Here is a 24393-nt window from a genome sequence, read left to right as displayed (position 1 = left end):
GCTCCTCGGTTACTCAGGGACTTCAACCCACTATGGTCTTCGTGCTTTGCTCCAATGAAGACCAACACAGGGCACGAAGGGTTGCCACCTATTACTGCAAGATGTCCATCTCCCACAATGAACATGGGCTAGGAGGACTGCCCATCATTTGCTGTAGAAGTCCTTCTCCACACACAAATCCAGGGTTGCTGAACTGCTCCTCTGACTAATCAAACCTTGATCTCAACTTCTGCCACTCTAGCAACCATCTAAGTCTATGAAGGTGGTGCACACAGGACTCCAACTTGGGCACTATCATGCTGTCCTCTAGCAGACCATAAATTCCTAATCCATGTTCACACTTGGTCCACTCTCATGCTGCCCTCCAACAAACCACGAGTGTCCAATGCTTGCTGTAGCATCTGCTCCTAGTTAGGGCATCCAACACCTATGCAACCATTCCTCTTGGATCCCAACAGACTTCACCAACATTCCTCTTCTAGGACACTAATCCTCTAGCATCCAATCATCAAACAAGAAGACATTTGCAACTCCCTGCTGCTGCCTCCTTGTCCTTGGGATTTGTGCATGTACTTGATTGGTTAGGGCACACCAAAAACCCTACACTAGTGCCCAATCTTTGTGTTTACCTTTCTCCAACTAGGCTGCTTCACTTGCTGTTCATTTTAGGCACCAAAGCACAACAGTAGAACTTGAGGATCCTCCTCACAACACCCTACAACATACCTGTACCTTCCAACACAATCTACCCAAACTCATGGAGAAAAGGTCTGTTTAGGCTGCGGCCTTCAAGGGATGAATGCGGCTGGGTTAGAGGGTCTCTCCTAGGCCTCTTGGCCCACTCATATCTCCCTCTTAAGTGCTGCTGCAACTTCTCTAATCTGCAACGCAAACAACATGTACTAACACACTTAAACAATGCACAAACAGTCACTAACTTACCTCTGTGACAACGACTTAGGATCTGCACTTATGGACTATTTCAACCAAGTCAAGACACGTTCCAATTGCTCCTATACATGTCCCAGATGTGCGGGCTTGTTCCTCAGAAATCCGCACTACTAAAACAAGCCCAAACTCGTGCTCCTAGCCTTCTTCGTCCTCCCTTAATCTTGTTATCCAACTGCAGAGGTGTTCTTTGATATTGATGCACTTAGGATATGTCTCTATGAGGTCTCACAAGGCTTCTATTTATATGTTTCATGTGGGAATTGAACAACCCTCCAAAGGGCACCTCTAACACAAGGCCGACTTGCCTTTTTGTCTCTCCATGCCCACCATAACACATAAAAATTAATATCTTCACTTGTAGACGTCAGAATTCGATGATGTTCATTGCGTTGTATTCCTCTCAACGAGTACTATCATCCTCATCCGTCATATGTCGAAATTTCTCCATAGTTTTGTCCCCAACATCGATGGGTGCAAAACCCCAAGTTTGGGTTCCAAGCCCACAATGCCACTTGTGGAGCTCCTTCCTCCAAACCCTCGATCCTCCAGGCTTGAAGTACCTCCCAAGCTACCAAAAATCAACAGTTCCAAGGCCGAGAGGAGGTTATGTCTTTCCTAGGGAGACATGGGAGGGCTTTTGTCATCTTCTAGCCCTCATTGATAGAGAATTGACTTGATCTGGAGCCATTTGGAGACCCATGAGACCCATTTGGAGCCCACAAAGCCAAAATAGGGGTTTGGAGATGTTTTGTAGCATATGGAGGGCATCCCCCTCTTCATCATGATTTTTGAGGCCATCTCACACATTTTTAGCACATGAAGCCTCAATGCTACCCCTCTAGGCCTCCACTCATGCATGACGTCAGCCTTGTGTGGGCTTAAGAGGGAAAATTTGATTTAATTTTTGAGCTATCATGGTTGGCTTGTAACCATGGGTGGGTTACTTAGCATCTTAGGCATGTAAAGAGGCTTTGTCCTTCATAATTTGAACTCATAACTCTTGTATAAATAGGAGAGACCTAGTCTCACTCTAAACATCACACTTGGGATTTTTGATACACCATTAGAGATTTTCAGACTTGCGATTTGTGGATGGTTTTTGGAGATTTTGGATGAATTTTGATGTTTGGATAATTTCACTATCTTTCTTGGAGCTTCTATTTGGCATTGTTATGGATGGATATGTTCTTCACTATCTTGTAAGTGCTCTTTATTGATGAATTTCTGATTTTGTTAATGTCTAATGCATGGAATATTGTCTCATGGTTATTAATGTGCCCTAATTGATGAAATATTGTCTAAAAATTGTAACTATTGGGAAATTTTGCATGTATTATTCATAGATAGTGAATGAATGAATGTTCCTAAGGGATTTATTGCATTTGCATCCTTGAAACTCCATTACAAGTGTCATTGAAGTATAAATATCTAGAGGTGTTGTGAAGCTGTTCCATCAGGGGTAGCAAAGCTGGTTCCTTTAGGTCTCCTTAAAAACGCGAGTTGCCAATAATGAAATTATCTTTGACTCCATAGCCTCCCAATGGTTAGGCACTGATCTTAAATCCTCGATGATCACTCAAAGAATTATCTCTTTCCCCTTCGTTTTTCATCCTCTTAAGGATAAGGAGGCTGCCCTAGGGCTTGGTTCAAAATCTATTAGGGGAGGATGTTTTGAATTTCATTTGGATAGAACTCTTCCCTTGTGTCTCCTCTAGTGACCCTCAAGTTTTGGTGGAATTCCCACAGTGGAATATCCAGAAATTTGATGGCCTAGCCATTGCATCAAGTGGTGTTATGCAACCAACTCACAAAATAGGATAAGAGATAGGCCAACGACTTCAAAATGAGCCTCTTTGAGGGGGCAACCTCCTTTACATTACACTAATGAACAATTTTTCGATGATACAAATGACAACAATAACAATAGTGAGCTTCTATGGGGCACAACAATAACAATATGGGGACTACATGGGCACAACAATACAATAAGGGGGTTGCTCTAATAACAATAAGTGTCTACACTAGTAGTATAGGGACTTAACATGCCCCTCTCCTTCAAAAAAGTGTTGTCTTCAACACTTGAATAGTTCTGGATGCTTCTGTATAAAATTCTTATCCTCCCATGCAGAATCTTCAGCGGTTAAGTTCTTCCACTTGATGAAATACTCTGAAATTGATCGATTTCGTTGTTGTCGGGTTCTTATTTTCGTGACTGCTTCAAGTTCCAATATGATTTTTCCTTCCTCGTCAAGTTCCGAAAATATTGTTTGAAATTGGAGCTTGTTACCTATAACCTTCTTTAAGCCTGAAACGTGGAAAACTGTGTGCACTCGGGAAGATGCAGGAAGCTCCAATTTGTATGCCATAGTACCAATCTTTTGCAACATCGTGTAAGGACCATAGTACATTGGTGATAATTTTTTATCCTTCTTAGCTTGCTTGAGGGACATTTATTTATGGTTGTAGCCATAAAAATACCCAGTTGACTACATCAAAACTCCTTTCACTGCGATGTTGATCTGCTTCTTGTTTCATTCGATTCTGCGCCAAAGTGAGGTTATCTCTTAAGAGTTGGAGAACTTGTTGTTGATGCTCGATGTGATTTTCTACTGCTTGAACCTTAGAATGATTGTACAAGACTTTTTGGAGATCAGGAGAAATAGATGATTTCGTTGTTTGAACCTTTAGTGACATAATTGTGAAATTATGTCTCGTTGTTCTTTCTTTAGAAGCTTTGTCATGCCATTAGAGATGATTATCTTTCATGGTTTCCGTGCGATACCCCTTAATTCAACTTCCTTTCCTTCCCAAAAAAATTCAAGAAAAGTTCTTGAAAATTGAAAGCTATCATCCCCAAAGATTGTAACCATTGGACTCCTAGTACAACATTAGCACCACCCATTGGAATGGAAAGCATTGGACTATTCAAGACATATTCTCCCATGGATAGCTTGATATTATGGCACTTTCCAGAGCAATTTATGGTTCCTCCATTTGCAACCATTACTTGACACTCTGGTGCTAGATATAGGAAGCAATTCAATTCCTTGGCTATCTTACAATGAATAAAATTATGGGTACTACCCGAATCAATCAACACTATTACCTTTTTTTCTTGATATGTCCTTCTATCTTGAGAGTTTGAGGAGTGATAATTCCTGTCAATGCATTACAAGATATGGTTAGATTCATTTCTTCTTTCTCTGGGGTTGGTTCCTGGTGTATATCCTGTTCTTTTGATGTTTCTTGTTCCTTTTCTTCCTCCTCTGCCCCATCTATGTAAATTAATTTATTCTCAACACACTTATGACCTTTAGTGTATTTGCTATCACAACTGTAACAAAGCCCTTTTCCTCTTTTTTCTTCCAGTTGTTGTGGTGTCAACCTTGTAGGTTGTGGAAGGCTAGCAGCAACAACACTTCCATCTTTATAGTTATGAGTGGTAGGCTTCTTTGTTGCCATAATTTTGCTTTCAATTTTTCTTGCCAACCTGAATGCTTTCTCCAATGAATCAAGTTCCCAAAGGCGAACCTCATGTTGGATGTTATCTTTTAAAGTCCCTATGAAGACTTCAATACTATGCTTCTCTGGAATACCATTTACTTTGATATTCAATTTTTGGAAGTCCTCAATGTGCTCTGCTATTGAATCCTTTTGTTTGAGATTTATCAATTGGCTAAAGAAGGTGTTGCTCTTTGTATCCTCATAATGTGCTAGCATTTCCTCCGTGAAAATTGACTAGGTGACAAGTGGTTTACGAGAACAAAGCCCTCTATACCATACAAATTGATTTGGTTCTAAATATAAAAATGCAATACGTACCTTTTGTGTGTTTTGCACATCATGTAGATCAAAATATTGCTCCATCTTTAGTATCCATGTTACCGGATCCTTGCCATCAAACTTCTGCATATCTATCTTTGGAAGATGGTGGGTCTTCAATCCAACATTAGGTTCTATGAAATCATGATTAACATTTTTTTGTGTGCTCATCATGAGTTTCCTCCTCTACCTTACCGCTATTAGGAAGCCTTTCTTGTAGCGACTTTGTCCCACCTTCCTTCAAACCTTCCATGTCTTTCTTCAAATCTTCCATGTTGCCATTCAATTTTGCTTCTATACCATTGATCTTATTCATCATAGCTTCATTAACTTATGTTACTTTTTGTGAAAGCGAAATTTGTTGCACTTGGTCTCGTAATTTTGATATATCATGTTGCATTTCTTCCTCTTTTTCATGTGTCATGGTAGAGCTTTCGGGTTTCTTTCTAGGTGTTTCTATTTTCTTGCTTCGAGTCATTTTGAAATCAAACAATGATATATATGCTTCACTATGCCCTTTGAATCACTTCAAACTGATTTTTCAAACAAAAGTTAAGCAATTTAAAAATAAAAAAAACACATACACACTTTTCTTCGCTTTGTAAGAGCTCGATATTGAATTTGTTGTATCTTTGTAATTTCAAATCTCTAAGGTCTGAAATTTTGTCCTGTGGTAGCCCTTTGAGTCCTCTTTCCAACCCCACAACTCTGATCGAGATTGAATTCTCCGAGAAAGAGTTATGCCCAATCTCCCACAATGACCAGATTATAAACTCGTTCAGTAGAGCGAACTTGTACGAAGTGCCACGTGTCACTGTTTTGACCTTCAACCCTGAAAACGATACCCAACAAACTATTGTCCGTCCTCTTTCTATCACTTCTTACGAAATGTCAAGCCAGGAGGTAACTCCTCAAATGAACTGTGTTTATTCATTAAGATTGTTCATGGTTATATACATGAGGGAGTGACTCTTGGGTTTCACCTCCCGATGACTCTTCCTTTTCCATTATTTATTATTTACATTATTTACAAGTGTTCACCCAATCCCCATGATTAGGTGTCAACATTCCCCCTTTAATTTGAAGGGATGTTGGTGAGTCCAAGTATCGTTCTGAATCTTTCAAGCTTTTCTCTTCCAAGCACTTTGGTGAAGATGTCTGCAATCTGCTCATTAGTGGAACAATGGTGTAGATGGATTGTCTTGGCCTCAACATGATGTCGAATCAGATGGTATTTTGTATTGATGTGCTTCGTTCGATCATGGAACTTTGGGTTCTTGGCCAACTTTATTGCAAAGGTGTTGCCAATCATGAGTGGAGTTGAATGTACTTGTTTTACCTACAAATCTTCCAGAATTTTCTTGAGCCACACTATTTTTTGTTGCCTCAGCTGCTGCCACATATTCTGCCTCTATTGTGGAATATGCTAGAACTGATTGTTTGCATGATCTCTAGGAGACAACTCTTGATCCAAGACTCATAACATAACCAGAAGTAGATACCCCAGTTTCTTTGTCTCCATCGAAGTCTGAATCAGAGTATCCAATCAAGCTGAAGTCACCCACCTGTGTATACTTGAGTCCAAAGTCTTGAGTTCCCTTCAAGTACTTTAGAACTCTTTTGCAGCAGACCAATGTCCCTCACAAGGCTTTTGCATAAACCTGGAGAGGATTCCAACAACAAACTAAATTTTGGTCTGGTAGTAGTCAGGTAGTTAAGAATTCCTACAAGCTATCTATACTTTGTTACATCCTCAAATTCTTTTCCTTCAATGGATGTGAGCTTTAAGTTTTGTGCCATTGGAGTAGTTAGAGGATTGCACTTAGCCATGCCAAACCTGTTCAATAGATCTCCAATGTACTTTTTTTGAGAAAGTAATATAGACTTCGGATGTTGTGTTACTTCAATACGAAGATAGTAATGAACATAGCCCAAATCAGTGATTTCAAAACCTTTCCTCAATTCCTTCTTTATGGATGCAATGTAGCTCTCATTGTTCCCTGTCATCAAAAGATCATCTACATATACCACAAGATATACAATTGTTTTGCCAACTTTCTTGACAAACAAAGTTGCATCATCAAGATCATAATGTTTGAAGTTGAGTTTCAGAATATGCTCAGTTAACTTTTCATACCAGGCTTGCGGTGCTTGGTTGAGACCATACAAGGATTTCACGAGTTTGCATACTTTATGTTCATGTCCTTTCACAACAAATCCTTCAGGCTGGGACGTAAAAACATTCTCTTTTAGATCTCCATTTAAGAAAACAGTTTTTACATCCATTTGATAAACTTTCCAACCGTTCTGTGCTGCTAAGGCAAAGAGTGTCCGGATGGTAGCCCATTTTGTTGTGGAGGCAAAAGTCTCCTCATAATCGACCCCTTCCTTTTGTGCAAAACCTTTTGCTAAAAGCCTGGCTTTGTGCTTGTCAAGTGAGCCATCAGCTTTATACTTGTTCTTGTAGACCCACTTGCAGCGAATTGGTTTGGCTCCCAATGGAGGATCAACCAGCTTCCAAGCACCATTCTTTATTAAGGCATCATACTCCCTTTGCATCGCTTCTTTCCATTCATCATGAGAAGCGACTTCTTTGAAGGAAGTTGGTTTAAAATCTGTAGACAAATTCAGTTCACAATAATAAGAAACATCCATATCAACAGGTGAATTAGAATCATCTACATCACCTCCATTTTGTTTGGTTGAATTTCTTGTTCCTGTCTTTCCAACCTCATCAGGATGAACACTTTCAAGTTCTTTGTTAGCCACTTTGGGGGATCTTTTTGAGATGGTCCATGCTGCTTAGTTGATTGAGTTGGGACTGAATCAAGATTGAGTCTCCCAATTCTATCAATCACATCACTCAAAGTATCATCAATTGTTGGAGTTTCATGCAGGGGAGAGAGTGCTTCAGAAGAAGATTCCACAGATTGATCCAGTATAGGAATCCCCCCCTTCAAGATGTGGAATCTGATTATCAAATTCTTGAAATGATTTTGCATTTCCGAATATTTTCAAGCGATCAAGTTGTCGCTCAACAACATTGTCAGCTTTGGAAGATTCAAGAAAGATTACATCTCTAATACAACAAACTTTTTATTAACTTCATCATAAAGACTGTATGCTTTGGAGGTATTTGAATACCCCAAGAAGATACACTTATGACTCCTTGCACCAAGTTTATTTCTATGAACTTTTGGTATGACAAGTTTCCCAAGGTCACCTGTTTCAGATCGAATTCTGGAGCCTGCAAAAACCCTAACTTCCTCGATCATATCTCTGAAAATATAGCAAGACAAGATCTGAAATTCGTACACGAGGTTCACCAAGATTTCGGCTCAAATGGGTTTTAATTTTAGCTTCTGAACCTTCATAGAAAAAAAGTTATAGCGAAAATGCCATGATGACATGTTTGAAGTAGCGAAACCCTAGAATCCAAAGCTCTGATTCCAAACATTATGCAACCATTTCACAAAATAGAATAAGAGATAGATCAACGACTTCAAAATGAGCCTCTTCGAAGGAGCAACCTCCTATACATTACACAAATGAACAATTATTCGATGATACAGATGACAAGACCTCCTTTCTATATATAGGAGTCTTAGGGGTCACAATAGAATCCCGAGCCTACATAACAATAATATTGTAAGGGCACAACAATAACAATAGTGGACTTCTATGGGGCTCATAGTAACAATATGGGGACTACATGGGCACAACAATACAATAAAGGGGTTGCACTAATAACAATAAGGGTCTACACTAGTAGTATAGGGACCTAACAAGTGGGAACCCTAGAATCTAATCCTTCAACTTGGGGATTCATTGAAGGTATGTGCTTTAATACTTGTTGAAGTAAATCTCACATTTCCTCCCCTCTTATCTACCTTGACCTTGGATGCACTCATATCTCGTCATATATCTCAACCCTAGGTCTCGTGTAGCCATCTTTCAAAGGGGTTTTTCATGTAGCTTCTCCCAAAGCTCATGCTTCGTTGAACCCTTCCATTGAATGAGCCACCTTCCCTCACTTCAAACCTATCATAGGTGTACTTCTATCACAAGTGAGTATTACTGGGACTCCTCCTATCGGTGAAAATCCGAGAAGAGTAGGGGACTTAGACTGTGGTGATAGTGGGTCTCTGTTCCAAGTGTTGTTGTGCCCTCTAGCTTTTGCCTCTTTACAAGGCCTGCTAGTTTGTGCAGCAACAGTACCAAAATCTATTGTGTGCTTATTCATTCAAGCAACCACAAGAGTTTTACCGCTGCTAGTTTATAGATTTGTTGAGATCTCCTTATAGATCTAATAGATTTTCTGCAAACTGTTGTGGATCGATGTTTGGTCCTTTAAATACACACAAAAAGGAAAAAAGTTATTGCTGCCAAACAAGTTGACTGTTATGACCTCCCTTTCTTCCTCTATAGAGTACGCCTTCAACCAATCTTATTATTGGTTAATCTAATGTGCAATCTTGAAATCGGTATCCTGGTGCCCCTTAGATTGTAAGCTTTCATACCATGTTAAATTTCCTTAACCCCAACAAACAAGCAAATTATTTCCAAGTAATTTCCTTGCTATGGATTAATTAAATTGCAGCTTACTGAATAAAATGCACTGTTGGGATTCTAACTGGTAAATAATATAAATTCAGCGGAAGAAAATTAACACCAATTTAATACATGCACATAAGATATTTCTACCCTTAAAATCTTATATTCATTAAATTAAATATCTTTGCATACAAGATCTCCCTTGTTCAGAAAATGGCCCATTGAGGAAAAATACAATTACAACAAAAAACCTGGCAATTATCTACTGAAGAAAACCCCTTTTGCTCCTGTCCGTACAGCCTGTACGACCTACCCGTAACCTATCCACACCCTTCTCCTGCTGCCCTTGAGTGCACGTACCTTTCTCTAGCTGCTTGTGGCTGTTGCATGGCTTGTGGCCCCGTTTTGGCTACCAACGACTGCTGTATGATTCACAACTGTTGCTGTACAATGCAACCTGCAACTCTGCGAAAATACGGCTTGTATGACATACTATTTGCCCTCTTTTCTTGCTATATGGCTGCCTAGAAATTTGTCCTTCAATTTCTGGCTGTTGGGTTTTCTTCCTTTGCACTCTTTGAAGGAACAAAGTTCGTTCTTCAGGTCAAATACTCTAGAAGACTTGGAATATAAAGATCTCCATTGAAATACCAAAATATATATTAAATGTATGAATGAGAATGTTGATACAATTGAGAGTGAGGGCCTGCTTATATACTAGGCAATGCCTCTTCATGGAAGGTCATGTCACATTTAGACATGCCTCTTCAGTACTAATTACTAACTAACTATTCATTATTACAATTATCCTCATTATTTATATTTATATTATTTATATATATTTTATTTGTAACATTGCCTTCCTCCTCAAAAAAGCTTTGTCCTCAAAGTTTGTTGATGCCAAAAGGCTTGATCTCTTTTTCGTTTTCGAATGTCTTCTTGTCTCAGCACTGTCATCTTCGTTGATACAAGTTGATATGATCTTCTAAGTGACAAACAAAACTGTTGCACTGAGAAGGGATTAGACCATTCTAGATTAATCTTCTATGGAATATTTTGATCACTGGAATTTTGTAATGAGTTGTCATCATAGGACTGGATTGAGGTTATATCAATATTCTTTGGAACATCAGTTTGTTGTTTTTATTTTGAATGGTCCGATACATAGCTTGGTTGAGTTGTTTACTCTCATGATTCAGATGTCGATAGGGAACTTTTTTGGTTTGACTTTCCCTTATTAGGTGTGTGGAAATTTTTTTATTTCCTTATGGTACTACAGTTATTGAGTTAGGTACACAATCTTCGTTTGAAATTTTCATCATCTAGATTGTAACATGTCAGTGTGTTTTTCCTTCAACTGATTGATCCTCGTCTTGAGTTTTGCTATTGACTGGTTCGATATTCGTTTCTTTATCTTCAACCGAGAATGTTACGACTGGCGACTTCAATACTTCCTCTTGAATACAATACTTGTCTTTTAACGACTTCTTATCCTTCTTAAGCTTTTTAATTTGTGTTAGTAATTTTTCGTTATGATCCTTAAGTCGCAACACTTCTTCATTTCTATCAGCAGTGGTTTTGTCAATTTCATTTTGCATATTTTGTAATACTTTTTTACCTTCTTGAAAAATTACTTGAAATATCTTGGATGTCTTCTGGTGTTACTGAATTTGGCTTCATGGTGACATCCTGTAGTGTTATTTTTTTTCTTTTTGTAAGAAAATGTCAAAAACTTCTTTTTCGTATTCTGAATGAAGGAGCGAAGGGTTTCCATCCAAGGTGAACCTAAAATAATGTCACCTTGATTGCTCCATAGGGTTTGAACTTTGCGATTTTAGGTTTTATATAAATTTTACCTTCCGTTGGTGAGATAGCGATAGTAACATCTTTTCTTGCAATAGACCCTTTAATTCTAAATAAAACTATGGCATAGTTATATTTAGTTTTTGGAAATCTTCCACTGTTGGTTTCCATTTTTTTTTGGAGGGATGAACTTTAGGGTTTGAAAGTAACTCCTTTATAATAAAATATTATTTTCTCCTTAATAAACCTACAAAACTTTATTCTTCAACTAGTATTGAATCCTTAAATTCTCCTTTTATGTTTTTTTGACTTGGAATTTCCTTTCGCTCTTCTTACTTCAACTTTCTTTTTCCTTCAAAACTTCTTCGTTTAATAATCCTCTTTACTGTATATTCCTTTTTTTGTAATAATATTATTTATATATAGTTATATAATTAATTTATATTAATTAAATATACATTTTTAAAAAATATTTTCAACTAATTATATAATATACCAATATATATAATTCACTGAAACCTTATATATAAATCTTATTTTTAATATAAGTGTTTATATATAAGTTGTGATATAATGAATGGAGTGGATGTGAAGAATGAATTGGTGCAACGGAGTGATGACTGAGGACAGAGAGACAACGGTTGGGGAATGACACGGCCAAGGGCGATCGGTGTTTGATCGGCGTGGTTGATTGTTAACTCTGGATTTGATTACAATGTCTTACCTTGTCACGAACAAGTGGCAACAACATCAACGATGTGGATGGTATACTGGAAAATGTGGCTTGAAAAAATGAGGACGCGAACAGAATGGAACGATAGAATGGTAGACGTGGTGTTTGTGACGGTTGGATAACAGACGTTGGACGTTGTCTACTGGATGGAATCGATAGCTGGAGTTGCATACAAGTAGGTGGCTAGCGGATAGTCAACGATCGCTATGCGTTGCGGCGGTGTTGTAGTGGTGATGTCGTCGAGGCAACAACAACTCTATGTGGGAGCAAGAAAAATGCTAGAGTGACGGTTGTGTATACCAACAACAATGGTGGTTGTGGTTTCGAGTGGTGTGCGATCAGTGTGCCGATCGACTGTCGGACGTATCGGAAGTCCCGGTGGTAGCTTGACTGCCACTTTTGTTTTGCTGCTCTCATTTTTTTGGTAATGTAATTATTAATTTTTTTTTTTAACTTTTAATTTTAATTTTAATTTTTTTATCTTCAATTTTTTCCCCTTTTTTTATTCCCTTTTTTTTTTAATGGCCAAAGGCCTAAAAGTTGGAGAAAATCCCAAAACTGATAGCAAAACATTTTCAATGGCAACAAAGTTGACTAATTTGTCGGTCAAAGATTTTGATCGGAGAACAAGCTTTGTCCAGTGGTGAAGCGGCCAAGGGATCGAACTGCTCTGATGTCAAATGAAGCAAACAAAGTTCGTTCTTCAGGTTAAATACTCCAGAAGTCTTGGAATATAAAGATCTCCATTGAGATACCAAAATATATATTAAATGTATGAATGAGAATGATGATACAATTGAGAGTGAGGGGCCTGCTTATATACTAGGCAGTGCCTCTTCATGGAAGGTCATGTCCCATTTAGACATGCCTCTTCAGTACTAATTACCAATTACTCATTAACTAATCATTATTGCAATTATCCTCATTATTTATATATATTTTATTCGTAACACTCTTCTCCTTCGTACCGAGTTCCTGTAAGTAAAAGTCCTTTATCAGTCTCTCTTGAATACTTGGATGAAAGTCCTTATTCACCCAATCACCGAGATCCTCAATATCTCAATTGTTTTATGCTCATTATGTGTCTTTCTCCGTTAATGTTAATCTCCAAAGTGATTGACAGTTGAGATTAGATTTCACCTCACTTGAGATCAGCGGTTACGATTCATATAATCCATTAATGCAAAAACCTTTGCATTTCATTAGATTAAACACACTTCTTATAAAAAGAATTTCACTTTAGTTAATCCTTTAATTAAAGTGAATTTGATAAGGTTGAAGGCTTTGGGCAACTTCCACATGTCTGTAGCCCAATGGTACTTTAGATATGTTGGAAAGGTAGTGAAATGGTACTTTGCTTTACCCTAAAATTAACTCGTTTAGTCTCATAATGGTCATGAGGAGGGTCTTAGATATGTCAATGGCAGAAAGGTTTTGGAATAGTGTCTTTCTTGCGATCGTGTCAAAGGCTTTCTGGAAGTTTACAAAGCAACAATAGATTCTCAAAGGGTGATGGAAAGCCTCCTCAGTACTGGCTTTGAGTGTGAAGATGTGATCAATCATTTGGTACTCTGGGCAGAAATGGCTGCCATCTGCTCCTGAGGTGTCGAGTATCCAGCTTGTCTGAAAGCCACTGATGCAGGACTATGGCATAGAGTGTGGAATTCACGGGGACTAATATAAGGATGGTGACAGTTGCAGTGTTTCATTTCCATTTTAGAGCACCACTTTTGTGGAAGCTCTTTGAAACATTATTATAAAATGTTTTGATACCTCAGACCTTCTATCTCTTTCATGTCATCAATTAGGAGCTTCTTCCGTGTAATATTCCTAATTAGCCATGGCTAATTGGAATATTCAATTTTGTTCAATTTTTGCCTTCTATAGTTATTTGTAAATAAAAGGTGAGGAAGGGGGACATAACTCACTTTTAGAATAAAAAGTCACTTCCTAGTAGCACAACGTTGTGACTTAAAGGGGAGCCAAGGGGGCCAAAGGGGGAAGCAGAAAATGAGCCCACGCAGACACATGGAGGAACTGCGCAGGAGGGAAGAAACACGTGGCAAGAGGGGAATCACGCAGGAGGAGGTGAGCCTTGGGATTGAGAGAGGCAAAGGCTATAAAAGAGAGAGGAGCCCCCTCATTTTGATCATTCAGTTATGTGCATTTTGAGCTAGTCGTTTCGACTTCTAAGCACGCTAGCTGTTTAGCTAGTCTGCAACACTGTTTAGTGCATTGAGTGTCTCCGTTCGGAGATCTCACCCTTAGCCCCGGGGGACTTTGAGTGCCTGCTCGGGCAAGGTATTTCCTTTGGCATTTCAGCAGTAGTGTTATCAGCTTTCCAACAGTAGTTTCATCAGCGTTTTGGAGGACTGCGCAACACTGAGAGAGGGACATAGTTCCTTCTGGCAGTAGTTTTGGATTGGGGTTTTGCAGGAGGATTTATGTTGGGTGATTGAGCAGGGACTAGCCCTTGCCTATTGGAGGATTTTTGGTAGAGTTTCAGGCAGAGTTTAGAGGGGTTTCCTTCGGTGGCAGCGCAGAGCATTGAGGAACTGCGTAGAACCCCAAGGGGGTGATTTTCGGGGGTCGGCTATTTCAGGAGAGCTTTCTGGGTTTCTTGAGTAGAGCCCGAATCGAGAGTTTCAACTTTTTTTGAAGAGGGGAGCAGCCCCAAATCATCATTTGTTTTCTAGCAGCAGCGGCAGCATCCACGCAGAGAGGCCATTCTTTGTTATTCTGAGAGTATTTCTTCACTTGCCTTGTGCAAGTCGAGGTGCCACCTTTCTGATCACCTCCTGTACTTATCTTATTGCTCAGTATAATAAAATGGCTTAGCATTTTACGCTGCATTTCTTGAGTATCTACTTATATTTCCAGTTTACATTATTATATGCTGTACCACATCTATTTTGTCATTTTTGGGTTATTATATCATTTGCACGTACTTGGTTGGCGTTTCGCTGGGGTTTGAGGAATATTCCGGGTTAGGGATATTACATTCCGCATGTCTCATATGTTAGGAGCTATGAAACCGGATTTGTCCAAAACAGGGCACGTGTCTGAATCCCATGAATCTGACACGATTCGATGGGAATTTGAATCCTAAAGTGGGACACCACGTGTCCTCACAAGACACTATTGAATCCCGGTCGTGTCCCGATTTTGGGATTCGAATCCCAAAAAGGTGAGGGTTTATGAGGTTTATGAGGTTTGTGAGGGTTTATGAGTGAGGGTTTATGAGGTTTGTGAGGGTTTATGAGTGAGGGCTTATGAGGTTTGTGAGGGTTTATGAGGTTTGGGAAGGTTTATGAGGTTTGTGAGACTTTATGCAGATATTTGAATTTTGTATGTACTATGCATGTTATAATGTTACTAACTTACTTTGTAAACAATAAAACTAACATCTAGATGAAGATCTATGTTTGAAATCAATGAATTTGTATCATTAATGAGAATTTGTGTAAGAAATATCTAATTTTCAATATATATATATATATATATATATACATATATATATTTTTAATAAAATAATATATAACAAATCCTACGTGTCCTGTTCCGGGGGGTCAACGTGTCCGAATCCGACACTCGAATCCCCGTGTCAGGGGACTTAGGTTAGGAGAGATACAAATATTGGGACTTTTGGCTCAGTAGAGGGAAGTGCTCCCTCCTGCTTTCCTTCCTCAAGCTATAGCAGCAGAGGGCATTGAGCTGCTTCCTGTAGGCAAGACATTCCCCGTAGAAGTTTTGGTTATCAGCAAGACTTGGACATATCTGCAATACTGCTTTGTTCTCTGCTCCTTGATCTTACACTATAGGTGTTATTTAGCATAGATTATATCTGCTTTTATTCTGCTATTGTAGGACTGGTCTTTGCACTCCCACTTCTTAATCAACACTATTGTACTTAGCAGTTCCATTGATCTATTTGTGGTCATTTGTTGGACACTAATAAAATTACCTTAATGTTTTTCATTTTACCTTAGTTTGGTGATGCCTTAGCACTGTCTCGTGAAATCGTATATGATTTTATTTATAGTCCTGTTGATCACCTTTTGCCATTTGTGGACATTTATATAATTTTTTCCTTTGTTCTTTTCTTCAGGACTATATTCATTTGCATAAAATTGCCCTTACTAATAGCTTTGGTTCATTACTATAAATTACTTTTCTGGTAAAAGAAAACTTGCGATGGGCATGAGCATTATAGTTTGATAGGCTTACTCTGACATGGCTTTGAAACACATGGCTTTCTTTTCTATATTTTGTGGGCTATTCTGTGTCATTTGTGAAATATTGAATTAAATTTCTAAACCTATTTCCTTTCTTTCCTGGGAATTCAGCTAGTTTAGCATGACGGTGCTTGATCATTGATGTGAAGTTGAATACACTGTTGCAGCTTGGAGCAAGCAACAGGATTGGCTTTCAGATTTGTGATTGGTCGAACAAAAGATGCACAGAAAATGGCAGAACTTGAGAAGGAGATGGAGAAATACACAGATTTTATGCTTATTGATGTTGAGGAAGAATACCATAAGCTGCCTTATAAAACGTGAGATTCTATGTTAGTTTGGAAGGATCTTGAAGGTTTAATTCTGGTTTCATGGTAGCAGTATTTTTCAGCAATGAACAATGACTCATTTGACTCTTCTATTTTCCAGGTTGTCTTTCTTCAAAGCTGCGTATGCTCTCTTTGATGCTGATTTCTATGTTAAAGCCGATGATGACATCTACTTGCGTCCAGGTATCTTTGAGCATGAGCTATTTACTGAAAAACTGAAATTTTTTATGTGCATTACTGAGAAATAATTTTTTGAAATTATATTTATGCACCCCTTTGCTTGGTTATAATTTTATATCTATTTGTTGACATTCTTTCAATGCTCAGATCGCCTTGCGACACTTCTGGCGAAGGAGCGTCCTTCTCCCCGGACATACATAGGATGCATGAAAAAAGGTCCAGTTATCACCGATCCTAAGTTGAAATGGTAAATTGAAATTATGAATCTCTAGTTCAGATAACTTCTGTTGTTGTCTAGATGGCTGCAAGTTCTGCATATAATGTAACACATATTGTTTGCTTGTTTTCATTAATATTATATATTTTCAGTATTTAGAGTCTAGACTGAGGTCAGCATAGTTGAAAAGGTGAAGCTTTGATACTGACTGCAGGTATGAACCTGCGGCGTACTTGCTAGGGAGTGAGTATTTTTATCATGCATATGGGCCTATATATGCACTTTCTGCTGAAGTGGTAGCAGGATTGGCAGTGGCAAGAAACGACAGGCAAGATTTCGATATCTTTTAGTTCTAAATTAATTCAATTTATTAATTATATTGATCTCCAAGTCTCTAAATTGATGTTTGTTTTTTGTTTTTAATAAGTTATCCTAATTCTATTAAGGAAAAAAAGATATCATACACTGAGGCCGAAGCCTGTACTTAACCATGCCAGAGGAATGGCATCAACCAGCAAAAGTCTGGATTTGAACTGCCCAGAAGGGAAACCAGTCCGTAACCAAAAAGTTCAGAAAATTAGCTTGCTGCCCACGCAGGGGAAACCAACAAAGCATCCAGTTTTGTATCATTGTATCTAATGAGACCAAAAAGAAGAAAAACCAACTGAAGAGCTGAAAATCTTATAGTGTTTTCCCCAAAATCCCATTGAAAACAGAAAGCTAAAAAACAGAGTCCCAAAAACCTGAGACACATGGCATGCTGAGTGGCAGACTATGTGGCGGACGCGTGGCACACTGAGTGGCAGCAAGGTGGCAGACAAAGAGGCTGACACATGGCATTGAGGTGGCAGGCTAGGGACGTGGCGGCGACGGAGGGTGCTCCTCCACGATGAAGCATTTGTACTCCTCCATGTCGCCACTTGCCAGCAGCGATGTCTCCGTGTTGCCAGCCTGCAGTGCCGGGTGTTCTTCCTCGACGAGACAGTAGTATTCATCCATTACCCAGTTTGTTTGCGGAGCCTCGTTCACTTCCTTGTGCATCTGGTCTGCTGCTCCTGGCTCCGCTCCCTTGCTCCTTGAATGCTCGTCTGAGCTAGTTCCGGTTTGGCTTTGGTGTGGCTGCACCCTGCTGTGGTGCGCCCACCACCAGCAATGTTCGATATCCCAATTGCCCTGGTGCTGCCACCTCCCATCGTTCCTTGCTCCTTAGTTGCAGTGATGCGTCCACTAGCCTCGGTGGCTTGTTCCTCAGAGCTCTGCTCTTCCTTGTGAAAGCGTATGGTTATGGTGGCCGTGATGAGGGGCTTGTTCAGGGCGGAGCGGAAGGTGAATTGGGCATTCTGGGAATGCAGTTGAGGAGTGGGTGGAGTGCCTCTGGGAGACGGGGCAGAAATGGAGGGGAAGCTGCTGGGAGGCGAGGCAGAGGCCACCGAGTGGAGGCGACCTCTTCCACTGCGCGTATTTGGGTAACGACCTGGGATTTGCTCAGCCAGAGAGGAAGTGGTATCTGAAGCAGGAGAGCGTTGGGGGTGACTTAGGCTCCCTCGGTTCCCACCCCTATGGCTGCGCATCCTGTGTCGCACCATGCTGTTTGCAGGTGGATGCAAATTTCGTCCAGAATTGGGCACAATGGGATGCAGTGTCACAGTGGAGCTTGCGGACAGTTCAGCAGAGGGATGAGCAACCAGGGCCAAAGGGAAGATAAAATGACAATCCAGGCTGTGGGTGAAGTGGATGCCCGAGCCAAAATCAATACAACAAAGGAGGTTGCAGCATCTCCCTGTGGTTGTGTGGGAGCTGGGTGCAGTCACTGCATGAGGGCAGAGGCATTGCAGAGGCCGAGGTTGCAGGGATGGATAGGCAGGAGCAGAGGTGAAATTCTCCTGAGAATTCATGTTTGCATTGAGCCGAGGTTGATGGCGGTTATTAGATTGGAGGCAGCGCTCACATAAGGTGCATTTATGGCGATTGTAAATGCCATTTTTGGACCACTGTGCCAACCTGCGGGAGGCCATGTGGTCTCGCCACACGCCAACCCAGTTGGCGGCCACCTCACTGTCCTTAATTGTCTCCTGCATCCGAGAGATGGGCGTCCTTGTGCACCAGGTCAGTGCAAGCTTGCAATTGAGATTGGTCATTTAGAATGTTGATTGTGCCATAATGTAGGACTTGATCCTGTTCAACCCCTATATTTTCCAGGAGATCTGCTACCTTGTTGTTGTCCCTTTTGACATGAATAAATGTGGTTGCTCTCCTATTTTTCATCCATTGCTCTATTAGTTCAAGCCTGGCCACTAATCTCCAACTTTTGGCAACTCTCGAAGCAGTGCTTCCTAGTTGTATTTGAGTGACCATATTTATTAGAATTTGGGAGTCCCCCTCTATTATGATGGGATGAAAATTATGTTGGTGTGCTAAGTTCATACCTTGCCATAATCCTTCCATTTTTGTGGAATTGTTCATGTCCCAACCAATGCAGCCGAAGTATATTAGCAAGGGTCAACCTTCATGGTCTCTGAATATGCCACCATGTCCTGCTTTACCTGGGTTGCCCTTGGAGGCACCATCAAAATTTAGCTTTATCACTTTCTGTGGGGGGGATTCCAATGTGAGAGCTGCTTGGTGATAGTGCTTAGTCTGTTGGGATCAAGTTGTACCTGCTGGAGCTGGAAGTTCCAATTTGCCCATATGCTTTGTTCTTGTGCCTGGGTGGGAAAGTCCTCAGCGCTCGAGTGTTGGAGAGCTAGAGTTTCCTGAATATTCTGACATAGGTTGATCCATATGATTTTTAAAGTAGTTCTTTGGTTTTTGAAAATGCGTTTGTTTCTTTCCTTCCAAATTGTCCAGAAAAGGAAACCCGACAGAATTGTCCATAGCTTATTGAGAATTTTGCTGTTATAAGGCTCTGGAGTCCAGTTGCGGATGGTGCCCTTTATATCCCCTAGGATTCTGCATGGTCGCTGACATCGGAAAGTAAGCTTTTCCCATAGTTGGTTAGCCATGTGGCAGGAATCCATGAGGTGCTGAATAGTTTCTTTATGATTTTGACAATTAGGATAGTAGGAGGGTCCCTGGAATCCTCTTTTGATTAAGTTTTCCCAAGTGAGAATTCTTTGATGATATAGCAGCCATGTGAAAGTGGAGATTTTTGGCCAAATCCCTGTAGTCCAGATGCGATTCCAAGCAGGATCAACTGGTTCCTGTGTTTGGAGCATCAGCTGGTAGGCTTCTTTTGTGGTGTATACTTCTTTCGGTGTATTATAACATCTTAGAACATCTTTTCCAATATTATATCTGATTCTTCTGCTGGTGAGTTCTTTGTGTAGCTCCGAGTTATAAGCTTCAATTTCTTGCTGTGTTATCTGTGCAGAAGGTTTCCATTGCTTGAAGCCTTGATTGGTACTGTGAGTCCAGAATTGTGCTACATGGTCCGTCTGGTTGATGTTGTTTCCATTGTGATTTGTGCAAGGTAGGAGTTCTGCAATTTTTGGTCTCTGTTGCCATGAATCCAGTCAGAAACGCGCGGTTCTCCCATCGCGTATCTCCTAAAAGCTGTGCTTTTGGATGATCTCTCTGTGTTGTTTTGTCGCATTCCAGATTAGGGATCTTGTGGTTGTGGTAGTTATTCTTATCAACTCTTGTTGCGGTTGATTGTTTGCATATTTTGCAGTCTAGAGTTGTGCCCATGGCTTTTGTGGGCTTGAAACCCATTGCCACCATATTCGTGCTCCCATTAATGTGTTGCTATGTTGCGGGTCACGTAATCCTAGACCTCCCTGCTTTTTAGGTGTGCAAACCGTGTCCCATTTTACTAACGCCCATTTTCTGTTTTGCCCTGTGGATCCCCATAAGAAGTTGCGTTGCAGATTTTTGATTCTCTTTAGCACCCATTTCGGCGTAGCAAGAACCGAGAAGAGATAGAGGGGCATGGATTGTAGGACTGCCTTTATTAGGACGAGCCTGCTTGCCATGTTGAGAGTTCTGTATGTCCATGACGATAGGCGGCTTTCAATTTTCTCAATGAGTTGTTGCCAGGAGGCATGCTTTAAGGCTGAGTCTATCAGTGGAGCACCCAAATAATGAGATGGGAGTTTGGCTTGAGAGAATCCAATGATTCTGGCTATGATTCTTTGAGTGGCTACTGGAGTATGGAAGAAGAATATTTGTGATTTGGCAGTATTTATAGTGGTTCCAGAGGCTTTTGAGAAAGTTTCTAAAAGAGCTTTGTAGGTGCGGGCTTCACTGACAGAGGGATGTCCAAAAAGCATATTGTCATCAACAAATTGTTGATGTGTGATCGCAGAGGTTCCATGTACAGAGATGCCTCTAAGGTCATGAGATTGAACGGCCTGCTTTATAAGATGACCTAGACCTTCTGCCATAATAATAAAGAGAAATGGGGATAATGGGTCACCTTGACAGATTCCTCTGGAAGGGGAGTAGGGTTTGGAGGGGATACCATTAACTAGAACAAAGCAGAAGGGGGAAGTTATTAGATTCATAAACCATCTAACCCAGGTCGGGCTAAATCCGAAGGCGGTCAGCATATGTTTTATATAGGACCAGCTAAGCTTGTCAAAGGCTTTAGAGAGATCGATTTTCAGAAGCATACCTGCCTGTTTGTTTCTCTTTAAGGAATGGATGGTTTCATGAGTCAGAATAATGCCGTCCAAGATTTGACGTCCTTCAACATATCCAGATTGTTCCGGTGAAATGAGAAGAGGGAGGAGCAGTTTGAGGCGATTTGCAATTACTTTCGAGATAATTTTGTATATGACGTTGCATAGTGCAATGGGCCTGAACTTCTCCGGAGTGCTTGGCTGTGCTTCTTTGGGAATAAGTGCGATGAATGTCACATTGAGAGAGGGAAGTAGCCAATGCATAGCTCGGGATTCTTCTACCACATTCCAGACTTCTACTTTGATTAAGTCCCAGAAGTGATGGTAAAAGTTAGAGGTGAAACCATCAGGTCCTGGAGCTTTCCCAGCTTTCAATTGATTTGATGCCTCTTCTACCTCCGTCAGGGTGACCGGTCTTAACAAAAGTTATAATTCTGGGAATATGCTGAAGTATTTCATTTATTGCAGGTTGTCTATTTGTAGGCGGCTCTTGATGTACTGTTTTGAAGTGATTAGTGAGCTCTTTCTCGATATCTTCCTGTTTCTCCATTCTGTCTCCCTGTGGATTTTGAATATGCGAGATGGTATTATTCATTCTTCTTTGAATAGTTGTGCGATGAAAGAATTTGGTATTTCTTTCACCTTCTTTTAGCCATCTGATTCTTGACTTTTGTTTCTAGAGCAGTTCCTCTTGTTTCCTTCTTTCTTCTAATTGTGTTAGTAGAACTTGTTCTTGACTTGCTAGTTCCTTTGTTCTGCCTCCTGTGATGATCTTCTGCTGTAGCTCTTTCATACTTTGCTGGAGGACTTTTTGCTCTTGAAATATATTGCCGAATGTAGTGTAATTCCAGGTCTTGATTTGCCTTTTGATGTGCCTCAGTCTCTGCTAGAATTTATACATAGTTGAGCCACCATTGGGAATGAAGCTCTCCGACGCTGATTTGACCATTTTTTTGAACTCAAGGTGGGTGAGCTAGAAAGCTTCAAATTTAAATGGTTTCCTGTTTGAATTTCTAGGATTCTTCCATTGCAAGGAAATAGGCCAATGAACCGAGCCGGCAATAGGGAGTATGGAGGCGCATATATCACCACCTAAATGGACAGAGTTGTCTGAGTTTAGATATCTATCCAACCTGGAGGAGATTTGTTGAGAGCCCATCCGTTTGTTATTCCATGTGTAAGTGCCATTGTCAAATGGTAAGTCAATTAGCTAGTTGTTTTGAATGTATTCTTTGAAGCTATTGCTTTCATTGTCCAGCTTTCTTCTGCCTCCAAGTTTTTCCTCCAGTCGAGTGATTATGTTGAAGTCACCGCCTGTGATCCAGAGTGGATAAGTTCTTGTAGAATTGAGAATTTCCAACGTTTTTAGCAACGTAGTCTTTTGCATTGCATCTTGAGGGAAGTATACATTGGTCAAGTGGCCATGTATGTTGGTTCCGATAAGGTGGAAAGTTTCTTGAATAAAATGCTGTGAAGCATGGAAATCTGTTAGGGAGACGTGCTGAGTATTCCATGCTATGGCAAGCCCTCCCGAAGCACCTGTTGCATCTACTATAACAGTCTAACATCTCGCCCATGCTTTGGATAATATGGAAGCTAAAGTTCTAGTGTTACATTTTGTTTCCTGCATGAATACAATGTGTGGTTGTTCTTGCTGAATCATGTTCTTTATCATTCTGTATTTCCCTGGACCGTTAAGTCCTCTGACATTCCATGAGATGAGCTTCATGGTTGACCTGTAGGTAGGGAACGGTCGTATTTAGTCAACTTGGAGCATCTTCTGAACTCCACTAGCATTTTCCCAATTGGGATGGTGCGCTGTAGATCTGTCTTTCTCCCTCTCTTCTCCCCATCTTTGGTGATATGTTTCCCGTCCCATTTACCTCCTTGTTGTATGCCCAGTGTGTTGTGTTGATGCACTCTTGATAGTACTACTTCCAGATTTTCAAGTTGCCTATCTGGTATTGTGTCGAACTCTTACAAGCTTGTTCTAGACTGAAAACGTCTATATCACCTTGATCAAAGCTTTCAGGTTCTTCTTCCATTAAACTTTGTTGACTGCTGTCCTCCATGTGGGGTATTGACTGAAGAGGGTGTGTCAACAGATTATCAATGTCCATTACTTTATCGGACCAGAGGGCTTTGTTATGAGCATGGTTGCGTGGTTGGTGCATGCGGATCAGAGGTGTTAACTTTCGATGGTTGACTGGCTTCATTATGAATAGGTGTAGAAGAAAGTTTGGTGGATGGAGCAGAGGTTGTCTTTGCTGTCGCGGGGCATCTGATTCAAGCATATCTAGGTTTGCCAAAATATCAAAGCTATTGCTTGAGGATGGCACATCTGATGATGGAGTAGCATTTTTTGGTGCTTTGGGTGGTTTCTTGGTATGCTTCTTTCTACTAGCCACTTTAGTAAACCCTTCCGGATCAGACTTCCCCCATTGTTTGTGGATTTAGGAGGAGCGTTTAAAGGACAGTCACGGAATAGGTGCCCATGGGCATGGCACCTCTTGCATCTGAAAGGTACATGTTCATAATCTATGGGTTGTATCCATTCAAAGTCATTGTGAAGGAGACTTACCGAGTCTGTGAGCGCCTTGCCCAGTTTCATGTAAACGTAGATACGAGCATAGGAGGTGTACTGACGAAGCTTTGTTTCCTCTGCTGTCTTTATGAACTCGCCTAATTCATTACCAATGGCTTTAAGTGATTCTTCATCCCAGTATTCCAGCGGTAAAGAGTACATGCGGATCCAAACTGGCGCCCAACTGAAGTCTTCCTTATCTTGATTAAATCTTTCTACCCAGTCTCGTAGATAGAGACCTGTTGCGTTAAAGAAATAGGGTCCTCCATCTAGGATGCGATTTTTGTCTTCAAGGTAGTTAAAGATGGCTGTGAAGAAGCCTTTGGGGCCTAGCTGTAGGGTAACATGTCCTTTGGGCTTCCACTT

General features: G+C 40.4%; 1 protein-coding gene across 1 annotated transcript in view; it reads left to right on the top strand.

Moving 5' to 3' along the window:
- LOC149186161 (putative beta-1,3-galactosyltransferase 12) overlaps positions 1 to 24393 on the top strand; it is a 223857-nt gene that overhangs the window by 78809 nt on the left and 120655 nt on the right. Inside the window, exons 2-5 of the mRNA XM_089410921.1 lie at positions 16266 to 16418; positions 16528 to 16610; positions 16755 to 16854; positions 17039 to 17152. Of these exons, the coding sequence (XP_089267047.1) occupies positions 16266 to 16418; positions 16528 to 16610; positions 16755 to 16854; positions 17039 to 17152 (450 nt within the window). The remainder of the gene's footprint in view (positions 1 to 16265; positions 16419 to 16527; positions 16611 to 16754; positions 16855 to 17038; positions 17153 to 24393) is intronic.

Source organism: Pinus tabuliformis, chromosome 3_1 (assembly GCF_031772625.1).
Source record: "Pinus tabuliformis cultivar Carrire ecotype Pingquan chromosome 3_1, CPIR1, whole genome shotgun sequence".
In the NCBI taxonomy this organism is placed as follows: domain Eukaryota; kingdom Viridiplantae; phylum Streptophyta; class Pinopsida; order Pinales; family Pinaceae; genus Pinus; species Pinus tabuliformis.
Note: the sequence above shows the minus strand (reverse complement) of the source record. Positions and strands in the feature narration are given on the sequence as shown.